The sequence below is a fragment of the Prionailurus bengalensis genome, chromosome C1 (assembly GCF_016509475.1).
Source record: "Prionailurus bengalensis isolate Pbe53 chromosome C1, Fcat_Pben_1.1_paternal_pri, whole genome shotgun sequence".
Taxonomy (NCBI): domain Eukaryota; kingdom Metazoa; phylum Chordata; class Mammalia; order Carnivora; family Felidae; genus Prionailurus; species Prionailurus bengalensis.
Window position 1 is genome coordinate 196,379,879 of NC_057345.1, and position 24,760 is coordinate 196,404,638.

The following is a 24,760-nucleotide window of genomic DNA, read 5'->3' on the forward strand; positions in this document are numbered from 1 at the left end:
TGATACTTGCTGTTTAATCTCTTTTTTTGGAGGGGGTGGTATAGACTTGGTTCGCTAAATAAATCTATAGATTCATGGTTTTCACTAGACTTAGAATTTAAAGGAAGACATTCTTTATCCATTCTATGATAAAGAATGTTTATGAAGTTCCAAGTTTTATTTGCCAGTATAGAAAAAAACATGTAATTATAGTTAGAAAAATATATGTTAAGAGCTCTTTCTGATATGTTTTTTGAGAAATATTACTATGAAGTCTCAAAAACTAATTTTTATTTCCCTGATTTAATAATTGTTTATTTTATTCATAGAGGGGAATAAATTAAGTTCCTGTATGCTGTTTCAAATATATATATACCTTGAGGCCCACAGTGTATAATATTACATTTTTTTCAGGAAGGTAATTTGAAGGTAGTTAAAAAAACAAATTTGAGAATATTTGCTTATGCAGCACAGGCTTTCAAAAGTTATTTTTAAAGACTGAGGAATTAAGCACCTGTCGTTTCTGCCAGCTGGTATAGATGTTAAAAATTACTGTCACTCTCCCGCTCGCTGCTCTATTTTGCACCTGCTACTACTTGAGTTATGGGCATTTCACACATGGTAATTTAATAAGGTTAAGTCCCATGATAGTGTACAAGATGTTATTCCACTGGGAGTTAAAGCAGTTTTATAAGGTCTTCAGGAAAAAGCATTGAAGAAGAAGCTTGAGACTAAAACTTTAGTACCTTGTAGACCTTGTAGACAAAGAAGTATACATGTTAAATAAGTGAAATTTAGCCACATATTCCAAAACAAAAATGAGTCTTTTATGATTGGATTATTTGTACCAGCCACCTTCTCTCCATGGTGACATTTGTCATTTTTGAAGAGCCTTTTTATTGCCTGATGTGACAACCAAATTAAATATATATTGAAACCTGTGCTGTTCAGTATGGTATTCATGAGCCACATGCAGCTATTTAGATCAATACAAAATTTAATTTCAGTCACACTAGACACATTTCAAGTGCTCAGGTGCCACATGTGGTTAGTGGTTACCAAATAGGACAATGTACATGAAGATTTCTATTTTTACTGAAAGTTCTAGTAGGCAGTGCTGTGCAAACTTTTTGAATCCTGATCTTAGGAAAACGTGGCCTCAAGGATCTTGAGGCCATAGTGAATTTTCCTTAAAAGAGTGATTATAGGGGCACCTGGGAGGCTCAGTCAGTTAAGTGTCCTACTTCAGCTGAGGTCATGATCTCGCGGTTCCTGAGTTCCAGCCCCACGTCAGACTCTGCTGACAGCTCAGAGCCTGGAGCCTGTTTAGTATTCTATGTCTCCCTGTCTCTCTGCTCCTCCCCCACTCACTCTCTCTCTCTTTCCCTCTCTCTCTCTCAAAAGTAAATAAACAAAAAAAAATTTTTTTTTTAAAAAGAGTGATTATAATGTCTCAACATCATTTGGCTACAAAAGCATAGGTCAGAGTTGAAGCTGTTGGCTCCCCGAGCTCTGGGTGCCCTTTGCTAAAGGTGGAAGGTCATGTTGACCTGAAGCACCCAAAAATTTCAGCTTCCAAAAATGTATAGGCAGACAGGTACTTTTCAGAGATTTTATAATCACATATATTATGGGTCTCTCTTTAGAGAGTGGGAGAACTATTTGTCACTTTATCTCTTACGTATAGATGACTATTAATTTGCAAATTCTTCCTCTGTTCTAAAGAAAAAAGTGATACCTGATAGCATGATGAGATTATAAAGTAAGTTTACACTCTGAACTTTTCAATCAATTAGTCTTACCATTTAGGACAAGTGTTAAAAGGTTGAACCAAGATTCAGGGACATGGGCATGCAAAGTAGAGGGGACATAGTTGGAGACAGAATATTAATAGACAGGATCTTGAGTTCTTGAGTAACAGTCTCATACAGAGAGGTTTTTTTAAGTAACCACGGAAAGGTCACTTTAAATTTTATCCTTGAAGACATTCAGTGAGAAGGATCAGGGCTTCGTAGGACTTTCTCTTATGAATAGGCTAGATTGTCACTAGGAGTGATAAGTCAAGGCAAGTACACGATGATTTACACAAAACTGAAAAAAACCTGCTTCATTCTTAAACTGCCTGGATAATTTATATTAAAATGTCTCTGATCTACCTGAATTTCCTCAGTTCCCTATTTCATATTTTCTATAATATTTTGATGATGATTATTCCATTTGTGATTACTATGCAGACTGCAAGGATTTATTCTTTAGAAGTTTACAATTCATCCATACTCTGTACATTAACAAAAGACTTGAAAATTTAAAAATTATTTTCTCTAAGGAAGAAAGTAAAAACACAATGCAACTTGAACGTTCCTGACTGACCAGAATTATTTATTGATTTAGTGTTTTAAGGATGTTCAATGACCCATGGTAGAAAATAAAGAGTGGTGCTTGAATTTGAGGTTGTGAGTATTTTATCCTTCTTGTCTAGAGCAGGAGACACTTGGCTTGTGTGGTATGAATACAATTCATAGAGGAACGTGAAGTATATAAAAATTCAGGGAGTCCTTCCATCTAGAACGGTCCACATCGTTTTGTTTTCTGAATGATGGGACGCAGATCTGGGCAGTGAGTCATGGGTGTTATTGCAATAAGTTTCCAGCCAGTTGTCCTAAAAATGCTTGATCTACAAAGGAAAAGGGAAAATGAGTTACATGTTGATTGCATCTTTTCAGAAAGAAAGCTGGGGAGGAAATAGTCTGAAGTGCAAAAGAAGAAAAAACACAAAATGAACCAGCACTTCCAAGGTAAGCCTTTTCCTACTTATAATAACCTCGTTTCAAGTGCTTAACTTTGAACTGTGATAACCTCGTTTTCTAGAGCAGTAATTGTTAAAAGCGACATCTATTATTCAAAGAACTTAGGCCCCTACTTTTATTAGTGTTATGTTCCAGATAAATTAATGAACTAGTCTCTGGCTTGTTTGAATCTTCACTGCATAATTACAACACAATCAAAACTAGGGTTTATAGATGGAAGCAAAGGTCTCAGAGATTTTTGCTTACACATTTATACAAAAGCTCTCTATTTCCAAATAACCCATTTCGATGCGTTGGTATTTTCTGGTAAATATAAATAAATCTTAATTATGAACTAATACTAATTATGTTTATAGCACAAAGTGAAACTGTTAAATTTATTAAAAAAATACAGCATCAAGAAAGAGCTTATGTAATAAAGAGCAAACAGATATTTACCTTGAGAGCTCCATTTAATTAGACATGATATGCTTGACAAAAGCTGTGGGCATAATATAGACAGTTTAGAGTTAGAAAACCATCAAGTTTAATAAAAGAGAGGTTTAGCAAATTAGTTCAATCTTAATTTTCCTTAGCTGTAATACTAGCATTTATTTTTTTAAAGCTCAGTATAGTCTACTATTCTTCATCCTGGATTCATGGCCTTTCCCCTGACTTTGTAAGTTTAATTTTTGGAATAAATGGTACATTCACATGGTTAGAAGTTTCTTTAAAGTATGAAAGAGTTTATAATAAAAAAGAAATATTCCTCACCACTGCCTCCCATCTATCTAGTGTCTCTCTTTATGGTGAAATTGGTGGAGGTATTATGCATGTATAAGAAAATACAAATATGTGTTTCTGAAACTCTTTTTCACCCTAATGGTGGCATATTCTACAAACTATTTTTCTTTTTCTTTTCTCACTTAATGACTGCAAACCGGAGTATCCTTATTATTTGGGGAGTGGGGAGGGAGCTGTGGGGAATTTCATTGTGTAGGCGTATTTTATTGTGTAGGTGTACCAGAGTCTATTTGATACATACCACGTTAGTGGACATTAAGTTGTTAAAACATTTGGCTATTACCAACAACAACGTAGTGAATAATCATGTATCACTTGTTTCAAGTGCAAGCATATCTAAAAGCTACATCCCGTGATGTAGATTCGCTAGAATTAATAGTTAGTACTACATAACCATATTGGGATTTTAATGATATGCCTTCCCAACAGGAATGCATGAGATTTCCTGTTTCCATCCACTCTTCTCAACCCAAAGTGTTGTCACACTTCTAATGCTTGGCAATCAGCTTATTGAAAAATGGTATCTCCTTGTACTGTTAATCTGTATTTCTTTTATTATTAGTGAAGTTTAACATTGTATTTATAGATTTTTAAAATGTCTTTTTATGTGAATTTCCAATGTACTTATGAATTTTGCTATTGGGTTGTAGTCTTTTTATTAATATGCAATAGTTTTTTTTTAATTAGGAAAATGAGATTTTTCTGATACTGATTACTTTTTTTAATGGTTTGCTATTTGTCTTTTGGCTTTGCTTCTGGTGGCTTTTGCCATATGGAATTTAAAAAAATTATGTAGTTGAATTTATCAAAACTTGTAATGCCTTCTGGGTTTTTATCAGTGTTAGAAGGACCTTCCCACTCTAAAAGTTATAAAAGAATTCGTCCATGGCTTTTATGCTTTTGGCTTTTACATTTAAATTTTTGAACCATTTGAAATTTATCCTGGTATGAGATCCAGATCTGACTTTATTTTCTAAATGACTAACCACCTGTGCAAACAATATTTATTGAATGATTCTTCTTTTATATAATGCATTTATGGCAATAACCAAACGTAAAACATTGTTTGCAGGGGAAAAAGTGCAGTTTAATTAAGATTGTCAGTGAAAATGTGCTTGGCTGACTGCTTGCCTCTTCTCCTGCCCTCTCCTCCCCTCTTCTTCTCCCTGCTTTTCTGTTCTTACTTTTCCCCAAGTCATTAGACTTCATCTCGACATTTACATCAAAGCTATCAACGTAGCTTTATTGAAAAGTGGCTAGATTAGTCTTTTTGATAGAAAAGTTTCTCAATTTTTTGGAAAATTTAAATTTTACAAATTATGTCATGGAATTTTATTTTGCATCTGTATTTTGTGTGGAGTGTTGTTTTTCCAACCCTTTGGGTGAAGCTGCTCTAAATTGGTAACACAGCATAGAGAGTTGGCCATGAAAGGAAGAACACCAGACAAGGAGAAGAACTAAATTTTAGTACCAGCCCTTCCATTAATGGTGTGACCTTCACTGAGTAACTAAACCTCTTTGGCCCTCAGTTTCCTCATTTTCATAATTACTTGCTGTTAAAGATTTTGAGATCTCTCCAACTTTAATATTCTATTAAACCCTATTCTGGCATAAACCCTGTCTATCTTACAGAAATGTGGTAAAGATCTAGCAAGAAAGAATACATGTGAAAACATTTTAAGCTATTTAACAATGCCCAGGATTGTCAAAACCCACAGGAATAAAAATCTTATGTACACGGCCAGATTCTTAGAGAATATCTTTTTAGAGTTATTGTGTAATTGATTGATAATAAGTAACATGTATAGTTCAGTAAAGAAGACAGAGATGAAGTTATTTTAAGCTTGGAAGGAGTCCATCAAAAACCCAATCAGTTAAGAGTTGCTGTAAATACCAAAGCACATGAGATTGTACCTTCATAGTTGATGCAGCCATTGGAGTCTTCTTGACCTGCCATCAAGGCTTCCACTTCTTCCTCTTTCATTTTCTCACCTGATGAAAGAAAACTCTTTGTTCAGAAAGAAGGCCAGAGAATATTTTCAAAATTTCACCATAACTGATCAGTTTTGGGTTCCTTGAGACTGTGATTAAGCTCTTAGAGGATAGAAATCAAGCCCATCCTGTTCTTCTAGCACTTAGTATGTTGTCAATGAATTGTTTCTAATGAATGACTTAAATACACATTATACCTGATCATCCAAGCTCTATCCTATGTGGACTACCATGCTTTACTTTACTTACTCATTACTAGTAACTTAAGTTACCACTTTCCCCAAACAAACTTGTTGGCACAGAGGCCAGTAGAAATGGTCATTAATTTTTGACTATTCTTTTTTACCAATAGCTTTTCTTCCCTACCTACTTTGTTATAACTTGATTTCTTAAGTCATGCTCTTTCCTATATATTCTGTCCTATGAAGCCTGCTGAAATAAATGTTCCTTACCCAATGTGGCTAGAACATGACGGAGTTCAGCACCCATGACTGTGCCATTGCCTTCCTTGTCAAAGACACGCAGACCCTCAACAAAGTCTTCATATGTGCCCTGGTCCTTGTTGTTGGAAATAGCTTGCATCATGGGCAGAAATTGTTCAAATTCAATTTTCTTGGCATTCATCTCTGGAAGAAATTGCAATTTGGAGAGTTATTAGCTACCATAAAATGTCATCTCTGAATCACAAATTGAACTTGAAAGTTCATTCCAGCTGATCTAAAATATCTTCATATAGCTTAAATTTCAGTTAGTAAATTGCTGATGACAAAAAGTTGGTGATAGATGATAGCATGAGTTCTGGAGTCCCAGTGCCTAAACTTCTATCCCCAATCCACCATTTATAACTGTGTGATCACGGGCAACTTTCTCACCCTTTTTTGTACCTCAACTTTTTCATCTGTAAGAGAGAGATTCCTCAGAGTGTTAGTGTGAGCCCTAAATGAGATAACACATGCGAAATTTATTACAATACCTGGGACAAACCGAGTGCTGAAAAGTGTTAACTGCTTTTTATTAGTATTGTCAATTTAATATTTTCTACAAATACTAAAGAAGCAATGTAAAAATATACAACAAACAAGGTAAATTGCATTTACAACAAAAGTGTAAAACAGACTATCCAGATGTATGTGAATGGACAAAGTTATGTAGCCCTAAAGTCAAAATTCCCTTTTATTAGTCCTTCCTCATAGAATGGAAATTGAATGATATTGAAAAGACCACATCTGAACATTGAATAAATGAACATTTATTTACCTAATAATGTTGCTAAAGATAGACGTTGGGTAATTTACAGAATGGCATTTACAAAATAAAATTTGGCTTATCATTTTCTCATTTTATCTCATGCTCTCAGCTACCTTTTGAATGATTTACCTAGACATTTTCCTCTAAAGAAAGTGAAGTTTGAGAAAAATTCCAGTGGAGTGATTTAGAAGTCCGTTTGCATAAACTCAAGCTCCACTTCCCCCGCTTTGGTATAAAAGGAAAATAGTCTTTTCAGTTATCAAGGGGGAAATGAGATTACTTCTCCCCTCCTTCTTTCCCCCTCATGGCAAAGATAAACAGCTCAAATATCTACTTGAAAAAATTTCAGTTTTTTTCTCATCTTTTTTGTTCAGTGTGCTATTTTCCAATAGACTATTACACTGTGCCATGAATCTTTGGAATTAAAAAAATATTTTTGTTCCAGACTAATAACTGGATGACCATATCAAGCAAATGATGTCTACAGTTTGCCACTTAAATATCTACTGTCTTTTGTACTGGGATTTACTTTGGGGGACTGAATGTACATTTTGGCTTCAATTTTTAAGTCCTCTTGTGATTCTTTGGGAATAGAAAATATTCTTATTAAAATGACATCCTGTCTATTCTTAATTAGGAGAGGTGAGTTTCTTTTAAAATGGCACAGAGCAGGGTGTCAAGAGACTGAGCACTGGGCAAAGTCAGCAGGCATTGTCAACCTCTTGAAAGCACTGTAATTTTATTTCCACAGCTCTTATCAGAGTAGATCTTTTCTAGAAGTGTGCCATTGCAATTTGCTGAGTTGTTCACAAAATGTATTGTGTTTTGGCCATGTTAAACATCTTTGTCAAAATGTATTTTTGCCTTTGAAGGTTTGGAAAAAATGTGCAGATTTGGATATGATTTTGTTCATTAACCTTTAAATTATGAGCATTAGATGGGATGAGGATGACAATGTTAGCATTAGATTTTATTTCTTTTCATTGGCATGAAATTTTATCATGCTTGCAAATTCTCAAAGGAAGGTTCACTTATTTTATGAGGAAAAACTGAGATTCTAGACAGACAATAAGCACATTTACCATCAAGAACAAGTTAAGCTCTATTCTATGGATCTTATTTCTCAATAAAGTTCCCTTTCTGTGTCTCTCCCCTCCCCCCTCCTTGTGGTGTGTGTGTGTGTGTGTGTGTGTGTGTGTGTGCATGCACACACAATCTTGCTTCCCAACTTCTTGGGAAAACACAGTTACCTTCATTGCTGGGGTTTCCCAGAACCTTCTTGACTTCTGCATTGGTGGGATTTGTGCCCAGAGCCCGAAGGACATCACCGACCTGGCTTAAGGTGATCTTAGAATCACCTGTTCTGTCAAACAGGAGAAACGCCTCCTTGAATTCTGCAAGAAGCAAGAAGCTTTAGGATACTTTTTCTCCCTTAGACCTATAAATTACCCCTAATTTCATCAAGGATCCAGTTCACTCTCCTCTGTTTTCACCTTTTGCAACCACTTATGTTGTTATCTTTGAACTCTTCCTTTTCTTAGCTCAAACAGTCATTGGCAATCCTTTCTGACACTTCTTTTGGGGACTATTTTAAAGCAGCATTTCCAGCCTCAAATCATATATTATTTTTAATCAGATACGGAAATTGAAGCTCCTTGATGTATTTATTCATATTTCCTTCATCTGCCTGAGAAGTATGACTGGGTTAAGAAATTCTGAGGTCTTGAGAAACCTTAAGAACTCCTCATAATTGAGAAAGTTAATAAAATTTCAAGAAAACAAATTTTCAATCGGGGTTGTGTTATAAGAGGTTAACCCAGGTTTTTCAAATTATTTAGAAAACCCTCTTCCTGAAGGACAAATCTCTTAGCCTCCCCCCTGGACTAGTTATCTTCAGGAGCAACTTCATTTCTCAGGAAAAAAAATTAGAAAGGTGAAACAAATCTCTGAGTTCAATAGTGTCGTTTCACCACTGCATTGTATGACTTTAATGGGCTCCCAATGTAATCGATTCAGAAGGAGAAATATTTGTTTGGATATATCACTATCATAATCTGTTTAAACTTTACTCTTTTTCAGATAATACATATGACAGCATGTCACCATATTGGCTTTAGAATTTAAGTACACATTTTTTAAATTACAATTTTATGCAGATAATTGTAAATTCACCTGCAATGTTAAGGAAAAAAAATTACAGAGAGATCTCTTAAATACTCTATCTAGTTTCCCCCAGTGGTAACATTTTGCAAAATTATGGCAATATTGTCACAAACAGAATATTCATATTGATAGACTCCACCAATTTCATTCAGATATTTCTAGTTTTATTTGAACTTTTATGTGTGTGTATAAGTACATATCTTTAAAGTGTTGTCTATTTTTATCACAATCACTTTGTTGCTGACTTTCCCTAAATTTTGTCACTCTATGTTGTTGGAATTGTTTTTGCCTTTCAGGATTATGTTAACAAAGTATATGCCAAAAAGACAGAAAAGGGTACTACTATGGATTAAGGGGCCAGAAGTGACATTTTAACTGAAACTTTCTAAACTTAACTAAATTAGACTTTCTGGAGAACCCAAAAGTATTGATGACAACTTGTTGGATTAATCCCAACAACACTCAAAACAACCACTTTTTAATGAGCTGAAAACAGTGTTTTTAGACCATTAATGGCCTTAGATCAAAAGATGCCATCTAGATAGATTACTCAGCAAAATGCCCTATTTTATCATCCCTCTATCCCTTGATGGAAGGTTGTACCACACATATTCACAATCAACTATAGAGCATGTCACCATTCTTGGCTAAAGGTTTCCCTTCAGATTCTATGCAATTTGACTATATCAGACCATTCCCTTAACCTAAAAACACGCTGCAGGCACAGTAGGATTATTAGTCAAATATTATTTTTCATCTTTCTAAGGGACATGTGAAACTGAACTATTCTTGTTACTGGCTCCATGCTTTCATGCACAGATTGCTCAGAGGGTTCACTATTACCCTGCTTAGATGCTGATATACAAATAGGATTTTATGGGCTGTAATAGAATCTCTCTGACATTAACCCTTTGTTGATTTAAATGCCAAGGACAGACAGATATTGCTCTTCCTACCCCAGATTTTTAAGATTTATTCTCTTCAAGAGTCTAGAATATGGATTAGCAAACTACTACCTAGGGGCTGGCCACCTGTTTTTTAAAATAAAGTTTGATTGGAATGTAGCCCATTATTTTATGTATTGTTTATGGCTATTTTTAAACCTCAACAATGGAGTGGAGTTGTTTTCTGTACTCCCAATAAAGCCTAACATATTGACAATTTGGCCCTTTAAAAAAAAAATTTGACAGCCCCTGGTATAGACCAACACTAGAAACCTTTTTGTGACAATCAAAATGTTCTATGTCTGGGCTGACCCAAAAGCCCTCTGTGGCCCCTGAGCACTAATATGAGCAGTGCAGCTGAGAAAATAGCTGCTTAAATGCTTTTATTTTTAATTAATTAAAATTCAGGTTTAAATGGCCACATGTGGCTAAGTAGCAACTCCACTGTACATCACAGGACTTAGACCTTTAGAATGCAATCATGTTCCTTTTTTTCCCCTTTTCTTCCAACCTGTGATACATTCAAATGGAGCAGCCATGACCAAAACTCTTTAATCATTGAACAAGGAAGGAAACCAAAGAAGTTTTCATTCATTTCCAAAAGCATTGTATTTCCATTGAAATTTTAAGAGCTTACATTCGCTTTCCTGACACAAACAGAAAACCAGTCCACCCCACCAATGCTTCCTGAACTTTTATATCTAAAACTTCTTTCATATATGTAGTTATAGGTTTAATGGTCAACAGTAAGTCCTTCTGTCCTTCTGGCCAACAGTAAGTCTTCTGTTGCTTAGTCCCACCATAGTTTGGCAGCCAAAGTGACACCGTAAATTGGATATTTGAGAGGACTGGGATGCAGTAGCTGATAATGTAGCAGCATCACTCGTTAAAAATGCATTAAAATTCAAACAAAATATAGTTGGATTACCATTTTTTTTCAATGAGAAAAAAATAGTCCTTTGTAGTATAATTTCAAATGCTCTTGAGTTCTGAGTCATTGAATCACCTGATCTGTTGACATGAGATCATCAACCATGATGTAGATACATATGCGTTTTTACTACAGCAAATATCCTTTTTTTTCTTACTTGACGTCCAGACATGAAATATTCTAGGCATTGAGACAGACTGAAAAATGTGGCATTTCTTAGGTACAGAACCAAGTATTTGAATAGTTTCTTATTAAACACCTATAATTATAATTATTTATGTATGCTATCATATAACTAAAGTGTTTCTCTCCCTCACTTCTTTAGAAGTAATTTCTTTCTCAGTTTGTTTGAACTTGTGACACTATCAGTCCATAAAACATTCTCTCCTACGCTTCTAGTGAAAAAACAAAACTTCGTGGGACATGGGGTCTCTTGGATCCAAAGACCTGAAGGAAATGTTAGGGAAAGTACTCAGCTTCTCTTGAATTTTAAGAATTTGAAATCTTCTAGTTAGTAACTGTTTTTGTGAAATAAATTTCTAATTAGTTTAAACTAATACCAGAGTTTGGGCCTGTTACCAATACTTTGGGTCATTGAACAAGTCCTATCAGCTCTCTAAAGACAGACCAGGAGATGTCTAATGTTTCTTGCACAGTTTTATGATAAACTTTTCTTCCTTCTCTGTCTCTGAATTCACTTTTATTCTATATCCACTTCACTTGTTTCTCTCAACTCACTGTGATGCCCATTGAAATTATGTAGGTTTGGTAATTGGCAGGTTCACAATCAATATTATTTTCTAAATGGAACAATTCAGACCTCTCAAATCTGTCTTCAGGAATTTGATGAACAGGTTAGCCTTTCAAAATCTACAACTTTTTTTGGGTTTATCTATGGTATTGGCTACTCTATCAAAATGGTTTTACTTAGAACAGTGATTGCAAGGACCTATTTTATGGTGTCTATCTTTTGTTTGCATAAACCTTTGATTACTGATTATAAGCAAGAGGTTCAAGTTGAGAAAACTTCTATTTAGAGTGATTGAGAGCATTTATATTTAGAGTGGCTACACCAGTGGGGATAATTAGGAAGAGCTGATCTCATCTCAGGGGAGTTGGTTTTCTCACATGCCATCTTTATGAGTGTGCACACATTAACAACTGTATCTTTTAAACTTACCATCCTGCTGTGCCTTAGAGAACTCGATCTGTTAGAAAGAAATTAACCACAAAGAATATTTTAACCAAACAAAAATGTCCTTATTTTTAAGTGTATCCAAGCTCATTCCCTGAGTATTCTTCAAAGTAAGCTCCAAAAGCAAGCCTACTTTTCAGAGGTCAGGCATAGCTTGGACACAAACAGGTTGAGCCACGCAGTAACATGCCTTAGAGATAAGGGATATTTCAGAAACCAGGCAGTGCTCTGCCTACATCTGGAGTAGAGAAGCTCAATTCACTTACCAGCAATCTGGTCGGCACTGAAGGACTGCAGTGGCGAGAGAGGGAGAAAGAAAGAAACAATAGTACTCTTTCAAATGCATTGACAGAAGCATGAGTGCTCTCTGTTCTGAGATTTCTAGGAGAATATGTAGGTGTCATAGAATAAGAGGTGGCCTTAGGATACTTTGGAATCTAGGAAAAATAAGCTATTGCAAAAGATAATTAGGGAACATCTCTCTGCATCTTAATCAATGAATCAATGATTTAACAAATGCTAAGTAAAATACTTCCTGGAATATCATAATAGTCTGTGATGTATTTAAAACATGTCTAATACAGATACACTGAATTAAGAAATAGAGATACACTGCATTAAAAAGATCACCTTAAGTCTTTCTTCTATTTAACTAGGAGGTTTTTGCTCGACCATGTGTCTGATGGGTCGGAAATAGCTTACTTATTTTAGCTGTCTTCATCAGACTGTTTTTAAAAGTATAGTATTTTGCTATAGTAGCAATTTCCTCTCCCCCATGTTTAGATATAATAAACCTTATGTCATATAACAAAAGTTAGTGAGGCATAAAGTACTGCTTTGGGGAGTAAGATGTACTTTTTCAGTTAGCATAATAGCTGGAATTCATCTATCCTCACCCGACCTCAACGAAAGCAAAAGTAGATTCTACTTTTCTACAGACTTTCTACAGACTTTTCTACAGACTTATACTGAATATGTTCTTTCCTTAGTTCTGCTCCTTGACTGCCTTTCTATTCAGTAAGGTCATATCCACGACTATAACCTCCTATAAAGGACAAAGAGTTTTCTCACAGGACCCACCATGGCAGAACTTCTGGGCTGAGGAACAGCGGCAAAGCTGAAGAGTGAGTTGAGGGCCGCTCCAGTCCCTGAGTGGGGCCTGCTTGCCGAGGCTGCCTTTTATTTCTGGGGAAGCTGTGACCTCACAGCTAGCATCAGGTTTCAGAGAGAAGTGGCCACTCCCCTTGGAGAGGTCTTTAGCTTTCTTAGGGCAAAGGGAAGGAGGGCTCTGTACCCTGAGGGCTATTTTTAGGAAACCAGAACCTAGGAGTGGACAGCCATAATGAGACGAAGCCTGTCAGTACTTTTATGGTCTTTATCCCTGAGATGTTCTCTTGGAGCCTCTTCCTTTAAGAAGCTTACTTGTTCAGTGGCAGAGGAGCTTAGAATTTCTCCAACACTCAGGCTGACCCCTTCTCTCGTTGAATTATGGACTTTGCAAACTTTGCATCAGCAAGTTTTGATATTTAATGGAATTTATTGGATGGGACTGGGTTGGGGTTTCAAATGGCAATTACTATAGAAGGAAGAGCCTGCGGAGCTCTGTCCTTGGTGGTGAAGTTCAGAAGACTTGAAAAGGGCATGCACATTCTTCGTGTTTCTTAGAGTTCACTCAAGTGAAGGTGTGGTCAGTTCTTGAAATCTCTAACTAAAGTCCACTCTTTTGCAAGTTGTGTTCTCAGATGTATAGAGTTTATCTAAGCCAGGATAGTTCAAAGCTCCATTTTCACCATTCTCCCTTAGTTTTTGTACAGTAAAATGGGTATTTCCTCCATTCTCAGAGTCCAGACTGAGAACCAGAAAAACCCAAAGCAGGGGCTGTAAAGTGCCAGTTGGCACTTTAGGATTTTAAAGGTATCTAAGGGATTGGCTGGTAATGGGTTTTCATGGCAGCTTACCTGAAAATAGGAAGGAACTCCATTCTTGGAATGGTACTGTGAAAAGTGGTCCTTAGGAAAGATCAGTCCTAGAATGTCCACGAACATTCAGACATGTTTATCAGTTTTCTACATACCTAAAGCAGCTTATATGTGCAAAGAACGTTGGAGATAAATTTTGATTTAAGTATTGTCTCAGCAACTATTTTTAAGAGAATGGTCACAAAAAGCATGAAGTCTCCATTCACTAGATAGAAGAATCCTTTGTGGCTTTACTTCAAAACATTTAGGAAGAAATCAAATTTTAAATGCATATCACTTTTTGTCCCAAGTTTACAAGTAGTGAAACAAATTTCATAGGGTGTTAAATCCCAAAGTGAGGACTGAAAACATAATTTAAAAAATATTAATACTCAATAAAATGTACTTTAATAAATAGACATTTTGAGAATTTATGAGAAATGGAAGTTAATAGAAAAACTTAGATGCTTCGTATTATTAGGAGGAAATGAAGGGAGGGACAAAGGTGGAAATTTCTAACCTTTGATAAGTGTGTAATTTGGAGCCTCATGGTTTTTGATGCCCAAATTAAAGCCATGAGAGCAGACCATATTTCTTTGTGTTCTTTTTAGTCTTATAATTATATTTATGTACTGTGTCATTAAATTGAAATTGCCCTATGGTTAACATTGAGAACTAGTATATATCTTTAGTAGAACTAAAAACTACAAATAATACAAAATAAATCCATCAAAGTTGCCCTACAGAATGCCTATCATTTGCCCTACATAATGCTTATTTGCGAGGTTTTTTTTTGAGCAGAAAAATGTGTCCTTGAATACATATAAAATATGGTCAATTTGTATAATACTTGTGGAGTACACTGGAACATAATTCTTAAAGTTGCATTTATACTATGATTAAGCTATTCCTAACCACTTGAATATTATGTAAACATTTATTATTATTAAAATAGAAGTGGCAGGCGGTTGTCAGACAATTTTACTCTATATAACTTTACTACGTAAAGGATGAGAGCTTAGATTTTTTTGTACCTATTGAGAATCAAAATAAGCATTTAAGCAAGTTATTGATAACAGCAGAAAAGCGACAGTGTATTCTAGCCTAGAGAATAAACTACAATTTAAAAGTTAAAAGACCTGAACGCTGTGGTCATAGAATAAATGGGAACTGCTTCTTATTCTCTGGTACACCTTCTACAAATGATGAAGACTTTCCTTTGCATCTCTTTTCTTGGTGTTGGAATGATGAAGTAATCAGTTCTTTGAACAAAGACATGATATTAATACAAAATGTCAGCTGATTTTGGCCCCCGTTGGCTTTGTCATCATTTGGTTTGTTTTAAAAAATTAGATTTAAGTCCATTCTACCTGGAATGCTCTCCTCTCATCTCTGTTTCTTAGAAATTAACTATTCTTCAAAGCCCTGATAAAATCTCCTCTTGAAAGAATCTTTTCTCTCTATTTACTCAGCTCCTTTCTTCCCACTGAAAGATGTTTAACCTTCCTGGTTGTAAACTTCTGGAAAGTCCAGGCCATTAGTGAAAACCATTTACCTTTGTCCATGATGCAAACTGGGCATGGGCCCACCCCAATTTTTTCCCCCTAGAGTGCTTCCTCTCCCTTATTTTTATAACTCATTTCCCATAGCTCTATAAAATACCTTGTCTGTATTAGTTGTTCAACAGATTTTCTATAAATTAAAATCATTAGAGCATATGCACAGTAAGTTCCAACCTCAAACATGAGCTTCTCCTCTAGAATATTATATTCCATGAGGGAAGAGATTTCATCATCTCCTTCAAAGAGCTTACATTCTATAGAAGGCGATATGTTCTTCTTCAGGGGTATAGGTCCAGCACCTAGAACTGCCAAGCACATACGAGGCATGCTAATTTTGAATTATTGATGTATGTGCCTTTATATTTCCACAGTCTTTCCTTAGATTTTACATAAATGTTTATGCTTAGGAATTCTAATTTGCCAACCCTCAATTTGCTTTTCCATCTTAGCCTACATACCTATATTAGACTGTTAGTACAACAGCTATATGCCATATTTTTGTGACTCCTGTGCTCTTTAGTACTGGATTTAAGTAAGTAGTAGTTTACAAGGGACTGGTGTTGAAAAGGATTTTTATTGCAATGTTTACAGATGTTTTCTCACTTTGAAAAGTACTCGTGATGTTCGGTTAACTGATTAAAGACAAAATAAAGCTTCTAGTGTATAGAAGGAATTAATTTATTGGGAAAATATTAAGATGAATTTAATCAAACAGGCTCTGAAATTGTTGTATGTTAAGCTTTAGTATATCAAGAAGAGCTATAATTAAGGATGATCTGGGAGATCCGTGACGTTGAATACTGAGAGAAAATGCCCTAGGAAGGAACATAGACTATGGTCTTTAAACAGTCTTCATCTTCCCTGCAAGACGTAATGAGGCTAATGACTGGTAAGGCTAAGTAAAGAAGTTAATCTAAGCAGGGCCAGTTTTCAAGCAAGAAAACATTGCTGCATGTTCTCTGATTTAATGCCTGGCAGAGAGGCATTTAAAGACCTAGAATGTATGCAAAACCTAAGAAAAACTTAGATTATTATTTTTCATTCTAATCTCACAGAGTTACCGTGAATCACCATAAAAAGGCAGCAGAAATACTGTTTTGGAAATTAGAATTTTGTGCCTCAGAGTACCTTATTTGATTTAAAGGAAATACATATTTTTCATTTCATTTTTTATTTTACCTCAACAAAGGATATACTTAGGCTGGTGACTATAATATGAAATAAAAGGGAGAAATTAAGAACAATGAGAATACAGTATTAATCCAGGCCGTCCAATATAAGAGAGAGTAGATGGCTATATTGGATACATTTATCTGAACAGAAGGAGAAATAAGTAATTCTATGCTGAGAAAGTGTGGACTAGTCAACTGAATTCAGTCACATTGGAGCAAAGGCTGAATTTGTAAGATAACACAATTCAGACCTACAAGACTTAATGAGAGGCCTAGGTGAATTTTAATAAAAATTTAAACATGTGGCCTAAGTCTATACTTCTTCAGCTTACCTATGGTTAATAACTGATAAATTTAAGATTTTTTAAGAGTTGTACCTTCTCTACTTTGTACATTTTATTTATATGCAATTTATTAAAAATCCAAGTCGTGTTTTTGTTCCTTCCTTCCTCTTTTTATTTAAAAAATGTGAGCATTCGAAAAATTCTTGGTGTATGTGTTTTAAGAAATTTAAAGTATCTGCTTTTTCCTCATCTGGAATAAAAGTTCTTTTTGTGACCACAGGGATTTATGAATATTGGCATTACCATTTTAGAGATTTCAGGTCTTTTGATATGATGGGAATGGAACTAGACAGGGATTGAAACATTCAGAACTTTGTTCTATTATAAGAAAGCATGTGTCTTTTGATTAAATAACTTCTCTGGGTCGCAGCTTCCTCTGTATGATTTCTAGGTTTGCTATGTTCTGCACTGGTGTGAATTTTCCATGCTTTTGTTAGTAGAATCAACCTCAACCTCCTTTTTTAATAGAAAAGGGCTTAGTGCTTAAAAACTCATTAAGCAACATTATTTTGAAGTAATTTAGATAAAGAGGAGTTAAAATATAATTTCATAAACTGTGCTCAAGTGAGTCAGATGCTTCAGAAACAGGAGACGTTGAACCATTAGGCACGTGCCATGTACAAAGACTTCACTCGCCACAACAGAAGAAAGACTATAAAGTTGAGTAGATGTGGTTTTATCTTTAAGGTAATTTTTTTTCCTCTGGCTTCAATTCACTATTATTAATTTATGGCCAGAATAACAAGGATCTGTCATCCATATAGTTTGAATTTTTAACTAATATAATTGAAGCGACTACACCTTGTATATTGCAACTTTTGCCCTCCAAATTCTGATTTGGAGTGAGAAACAAACTGTAGAAGTTGATGTAGAAACAAACTATAGATCTCATTTTCATACAAAAAGTATTTCAGTATGAGGAGAAGCAGAAGAAAGTGTAGTATCAGCAGACTAAATATAATCCTTTCCATAATTTCCATGAGTCAGATGGTGCTTAATGCTGGGTAATTATGGAACGACTTCTAAAGACAACTTGCCAGGGGATTCATTTGCAACATTAGAATGTCAAGAGTCTAAATTTGTCACTGTCACTTTGTGGTCTCCTTGTCTTGCAAAGATTTCATTATCTTTAAAATTAAAAGTGCTATTCACTATTAATTAGTGAACATATCTATTCCTTTCCAAACTGCATTTTACTTCGCAAAGATATTATCCAGATACATATCATTCAAAATGTAATTTTGGAGAGTTACAGAATGCCCTTTAGTGTTTTCTCACCCCATTCCACCTGTTCCCTTCTTGTACATCATAGATGTTTAAAAGTGGAAACTTGATATGGTATCTAGTGGTAATCTCAAATAATTTTTTATTTGCTCCTGAGGTTATATTCACACTGCAAATGGATTGATATCGCAATTTGTTACATTATAGTTGTATTAAAAATTAATTTGTGTTATTGAAAGGTCAAGATAAAAAAAAACAAACTCTTACAATTACCTAAAGAAAACTTAGAGACACCTTATAGATGTTTTCAGTCATTCCTTCTAATCAGAAATTGATTATATGTGTTCTTTTCCTGGTTCTTTTTCTCAAGCTGGTTACGGTTAAGATTTAATCATTATACATGTGGTATTATATTTCTGCGTATCACTCCAAAAGATATATGGTTGATATTTCCTTACAGTTAAAATCATGCTGTTTGTAAACAAAATAGAGATCCCATACTTTTCTCAGAATATTGGCCTGATGGCAAAATTTGGAGGTCAGTTTTGGTATATGTGTATACTTAATTAAACAAAACCAAAATTATTTTAAAATTGAATCTGTTTAATTACATTTAAGAGCATTTAAAAAAATTTTTTTAATGTTTTTATTTATTTTTGAGATAGAGAGAGACAGAGAATGAGCAGGGGAGGGGCAGAAAGAGGGGGAGACACAGAATCTGAAGTGGGCTCCAGGCTCTGAGCTGTCAGCACAGAGCCTGATGTGGGGCTCGAACTCACGGAGTGTGAGATCATGACCTCAGCTGAAGTCGGACACTTAGCCGACTGAACCACTCAGGTGCCTCACATTTAAGAGCATTTTAAAAATACTTTGGTATAGTTTATTTTTTCCAGCTTTATTGAGATATAACTGACATAGCATCATGTAAGTTTAAGTAAGGTGTACAACATGATTTGACGTGTGATGATTTTGATATTGTAAAATGATTACCATGGTAAGGTTAGTTGATACATCTATTTAATAGTTTTTTTAAAATTAAAAAACAATTTGTGTATGGTGTGTGTGTGTGTGTGTGTGTGGTAAGAACTTTTAAGATCTACTCTCTTAGCACCTTTCAAGAGTACAATATGGTATTATTAACTGTAGTCACTATTCTGTATATTAGATCCCAGAGCTTATTAATCTTTTTAAAAAAGTATTTAAATGATGTTTTTAATGTTTATTTAATTTTTGAGAGAGAGAGAGAGAGAGAGGCAGAGAGAGAGGGAGACCCAAATCTGAAGCAGGCTCAGGCTCTGAGCTGTCAGCACAGAGCCTGATGCGGGGCTCAAACCCATGAACCACGAGATCATGACCTGAGCTGAAGTCAGACACTCAACTGGGTGACTGAGTCACCCAGGTGCCCCTAGAACTTATTCATCTTCTAACTGGAATCTTGTACCCTCTGACCACCTTTACACATTTACCCCATCCCCAGCTCCATCCCTGACAACTACTAATCTACTCACATAACGACTTTTTTTTTAATATATATGTTCCATTTACAAATTTTTTATAGGAAGCTAGAACAAAGTGACTAGGAGTCTTTCTAGGTTCCTAATATTCCCACCTTTCATCTGTAAAAGAGAGCACCCAACCTGTCGGTAACAGGTGCTAAGATAGGGGAAATCTGTAGAGAACAGAAAAGTAGTGAACGGCCAAGGTCAACAGTCTTCGTGAACCTGCTCTGATTTGTGTCTATCACCCCTAACTCTGGCTACACAGGACTGTGCAGGGCAATATGAGATCCAATCTACCCCATACATTTAAGAATAAAAAAAGCCTTCTTCATGTATTCTTAACAGCAGTTTACTCTTTATGAACAGGAGGTAGTTTGGGATACAATTACCACAGTTGACTCTGGACTTGGCCTGCAAGGTTAAATCCTAGCTCCACCACCTACTAGTTATCTGATTGTGAACATAGCACTGAACTTCATTAGACTCAATTTCTTTTCTTGCAAAACAAGGCTAAAAACCACCCCAGTATAACATTTTGAGGATTAAATAAGCTAATAGTGCACAGGAGTTAATTCACAATGAATATTTATTATTATATTACAAAGAACTTTGTAGTTTTCAGAGCCTTTCATGGGCCATGACCTCATTTGATTTTCTCAACAATTCTTCAAAATGGGACTGGGTTTGTATTAGCCTTGTTAGAGCTGAGGAAAAATGAATTTGTAGATTAAAACAAATAATCCTATACCTGGACCAGAGCCAGTCAGGTAATGCAGTGTATATATAATATTTGCCTCCAGTAAATACCCGTCAGTAAATACATGCATTTATTGGGAATGCTGTATTCCTACATTACCATTAAATTGAAAGTTTAAATCTCCCCAAGTGTGTGTTGAATCATTTAGATTTGTTATTTGATAAGTTTCTGTCAATGCATTCTGTACCTTTACCACTTTTTGTAAATACCACCTGCAGCGTCTAGTCAGAGATGACCTGATTGAATTACAGTGAAAACAGTGAGAATTAAAACTTAAACAGCACAAGGACAGACATCATTCAAAGTCTTATATCCTCATAGCAATTCTGACATATCAGCTGTGGCATGCATCGTGCAAAAAATTTATTTACACATTGATCTTTTAAAATCTAGGCACATAGTCATCTCATTACTTATTTTCTTTTCATTATTTCAACACTTGGCTGAAGTGTTGGGCAGCAGGTGTTAATTCTTGTGTTTGCGCCTGCAACTATGCTCATGGGGGGTTTTAATTCCTACACTTGAGAGTCTGTGAGACAGTGTTCTTTAGTCGGGCATTGTTGCTGGACGTGTCAGCTCTCTGAAGGCAAAGAGTGTTTCGAACCATCCAGGAAAGTAATTTTAGTGTTCAAATATCAGCTGTCTTTGTGTTTTTGAAAAGGACACTCCTGGAAAATCCATGGTCATAGGATATCAGGTAAGCATTCCCTCAGTGAATATCAGAGGTTTTATGTCAGAACAACTGAACAAATGTTCTAAATAACCAACAAACTAGGAAATCAGGTTGCAAAGCACATTAAAGAAATTGATAAAACTAATTAACAATATTAAAGATTGTTCAGAGTTTATGGGGACTTAAATATATAGCTGTTAAAGATGGTATATTATAAGGCAGAACATAGATAGTAGCTGGGAATAGTAGTGAAGAATTAAATATTACTGTTGCCATGCCTATAATACTACAGAGATAGTTACTTAAACTTTAGCATTACTCAAAGTCTCAAGGACAGCTGGATTTCTAATATTATATGATTTATGAAAGAAAGTTTAAAATCCAATTAAGTTTTGTTCTTTATCGAGTTTTCAGAAAGTTAATGAACACATATAACAGCTCTATTAATTTCTTTAGAGTTCATTTTCTCTGCCTGAAAAAAGTTTATAACTTATATGAGGTAATATATCTAGAAATATCATTAAGTGATTAAAAGCATCATAATATGAAATGTTTTAATGTACATTTTAATTTGCCTTGTTACCTACTGGGATGAAATTAAATTTTATATACTTCTCAAGATGTAGTCCATTCTTTGGCTATAATACCTATAAATGTGCACTGGTTTCATAGTGATGAATGCAAATCATTGAAGACCTTTAAATTCCTTTACAAAAACATGTTAGTTTCAGTCTTATCCTCCTTTTCTCTCTCTTTATTAAGAATAGGCCCTCTGAAAGAAATATAAGGGTTAAATTCCTCCTGTTTCTTCTAGATGCATTTAACTGCTCCATTTTAGTTTGCGTCCCTTATCAGGATCCATCGCATCTCTCGTTCTGTAATGAACTAGTGAAGATGTTACATACCTCATCACTGCAGAGACGCCCTAAGATTGTTTTCTTCTTTTGCTTAGTTGTGCTAGCTACATTAGCCACCCTAGCACGAATTCAACATATAGATGAAAGGATAAACCTTCAAGATTCAAAACAGCGTCACTTCTGTGCTGTGGACAATCAGTTTAATCTCTGGATTTAAAAAAGTGATGTTTTGTCTTTCCTTAGACACTTACTGCCAAACTAAATTCTTAATCAATTGGTCAATCAATCAATCATCAATCAGTGTTATTTGTATTTCTTCAGGGAAGAAAATTAATTCTTGCCTTCATTAGTGGGATATTTTGTTTTCTTCTTAAGAAGGCACATCCCCTATCCTCCCACAGATATTTGTAATACTGGATACAAAGAGGTAACATTGTCTTATAAATCACAATAAATATAGTGGAATAGTTTTGACACTGATTCATATCTCTAGTCTTAGTATGGAATGGAGAGTCAAATAATACGGATGATTAGGATTCTTGTAGTGGCCATAATCACGTTCATTGTATAATGTAGTCAGTGTGCATCTATAAAGATACATTAACTAGAATTGCTGGAGATGAAAAATTTGGTTTTTTCTTAATGAACTATATGCAGTCCTTTAGGTAGAACACCATTTATCAGAAAATCTGACATGCATTTCTCCTCCTAAGTGGATATTCATTAAGAAGAGTTCCTAACCAGTATTAGATTCTCTGACCAACTTTTTTCAAATATGGCTTTAGGTACCTAAAAACTCAAGATAAAATATTTGTATTAATCCACTCCTACTTTGGAACATATAATTTCATGTTTAACCAGAATGCTATAAAAATTATGAATGTATTTATTTAATGTCATCACATAGATCTGAGGATGATCCAATTCAATATTTATGTGGGGAGTATTTTTTTAAATCTATGATTATACTAAAATAGTCAATGAAATGTTTATTTATAGGTCAGCTTGGTCATTACAGGTAAACAGTATTAAATTAGCAAAATTTAGATTTATTATGTACAGAACTTTTGGCTTAAGAGAAAAGATCACCTAATAGGACCTTTTGCCCATTAGTTTTCCATATAAGGCAGAGTTCCTGAAAGATTTCAAACTGTCATTCAGACCAATCAAGCCCCAGTGAATGAGGAGAAGGAGCACATTTGATGTATCACATCACTGAGAGGTAACAGGCACATACATGCACAGCGTCATTTTCCCAAAAGCAGATAATCTGTGGCAGTTGAGAACTTTGATCACAGCAAAGTGTCGACACAAAAATCAATCACGTTCTCCTTAGTTGAAGATCAGTATGCAAGAGCTCAAAGACATAAGCTAAAAGCCATATGACCAAGTTTTATAGTATTTTGGGGGTTAGTTTCATTTAGAAGCAACTCACACATTCTGAATTAAATACTATATATAAATAAACAAGATGACAGTTATAGTCACTGAAACACTTGAGTGCATAATTGTCTGCACTGAGATCTAATTTGGTGTTGTATCAAATTTTATTAAGCAAAGCTGAAGGGGGAATTAACTTGAATTGCAAAAATCCTGTTTTTCAGAAGAAATAAAGCAGCTGTCAAATAAATACGCCCAGGACAACTGGGTCATCAGCTGTTTTAAAACTTTTGGAAACAAGTCGGGGCTAAAAATTTCTTTTTGATGTAGCATTAAGGTAAGGGATCCAGTTTCCACAGAGATTTTGTTTAAAACAAAACAGAACAAAATAAAACACTGGTTTAAGTATTTGCGAAAGACCTTTTCACACTTACACATTTTGTCCCTAAATTGCACTTTGACCATTTAGGGAAAAAAGAAAACCAGAGAACAAAAACTGGAGCAAAATACAGGCTCCATAGGCAATATCACATTCATAGTAATGACAGAGTTTATTTATTTTTAATTTGGATTCTTTTCTCCCCAAATCTACCAGTCTGTGTAGTAACGCCACTTGTCTCAATGAAAAATATGCCCCTTTGCAAGTTCCTAGAGTTTCCTACTGTTGAAAGATGTTTCAGTGACCAAACATTTCACCCCTTTTAGTTACCTTAATGGCAGAGAGGTCAATTTTTTCTTCTTTGGGTTTGGCTGGGGCGGGTGCAGGTGCAGGTGCCGGGGCAGGGGCTGGGGCGGCAGCAGGTTTCTTCACGTCCTTCTTTGGTGCCATTTTGTTTAAAAGGATAGGTTAAAAAAAAAGGAGCACCTCCAAAAGAACCTGTCAAAATGATTCTTGGAAGAGGAGTGGTGCTTCAGTTGATCCACAGCCCAGTGTCTTGAAGGTGGACCCAGAGTGTTAAATGGTATAAGGGCATGCATATATATTTCACTTAGTGCCTAATAGAATCTTGACACATGCGGCTGGATTGGACGGTTCGCTAGTCAAGGGGGATGGCATTCAGGCTCAGACTATAAATGGAATCTAAAGGGTCAGGGCTTCATCAATTTTTTTTAAACTCCTCTTGCTTTTTTTTTTCCCCCCACCTCCATATATAAAGGAGAAAGAAGTATGACAAAGCCAGCTTCAGATCCTTTGGTGACAGTAAAGTAGATTGACTGATACTTTTTCTTGGTAGAATTACAGTTCTGCTGAAGTTGTAAATCTTTTTTTTTTTTTTCATGCCCAAGAAACT

At 35.2% G+C, this 24,760-nt stretch overlaps 1 protein-coding gene across 2 annotated transcripts; it reads right to left on the bottom strand.

Annotated features, from left to right (window-relative positions):
* Positions 1–2,337: 2,337 nt before the first annotated feature.
* Positions 2,338–24,441, bottom strand: MYL1 (myosin light chain 1). Of its 2 annotated transcripts, none has more exons than XM_043577716.1 (7): positions 24,178–24,441; positions 12,028–12,055; positions 8,060–8,203; positions 6,014–6,187; positions 5,484–5,561; positions 3,225–3,267; positions 2,338–2,653 (listed from the first exon to the last, which is right to left on the bottom strand). In XM_043577716.1, exons 1-6 carry the CDS (start codon positions 24,295–24,297, stop codon positions 3,239–3,241), a joined length of 573 nt encoding a protein of 190 aa, XP_043433651.1. In that variant the 5' UTR covers positions 24,298–24,441; the 3' UTR covers positions 2,338–2,653; positions 3,225–3,238. The 2 variants fall into 2 exon arrangements, with proteins under 2 accessions (XP_043433651.1, XP_043433652.1); XM_043577717.1 differs by lacking the exons at positions 12,028–12,055; positions 24,178–24,441 and adding exons at positions 12,309–12,333; positions 13,123–13,227.
* Positions 24,442–24,760: the final 319 nt, after the last annotated feature.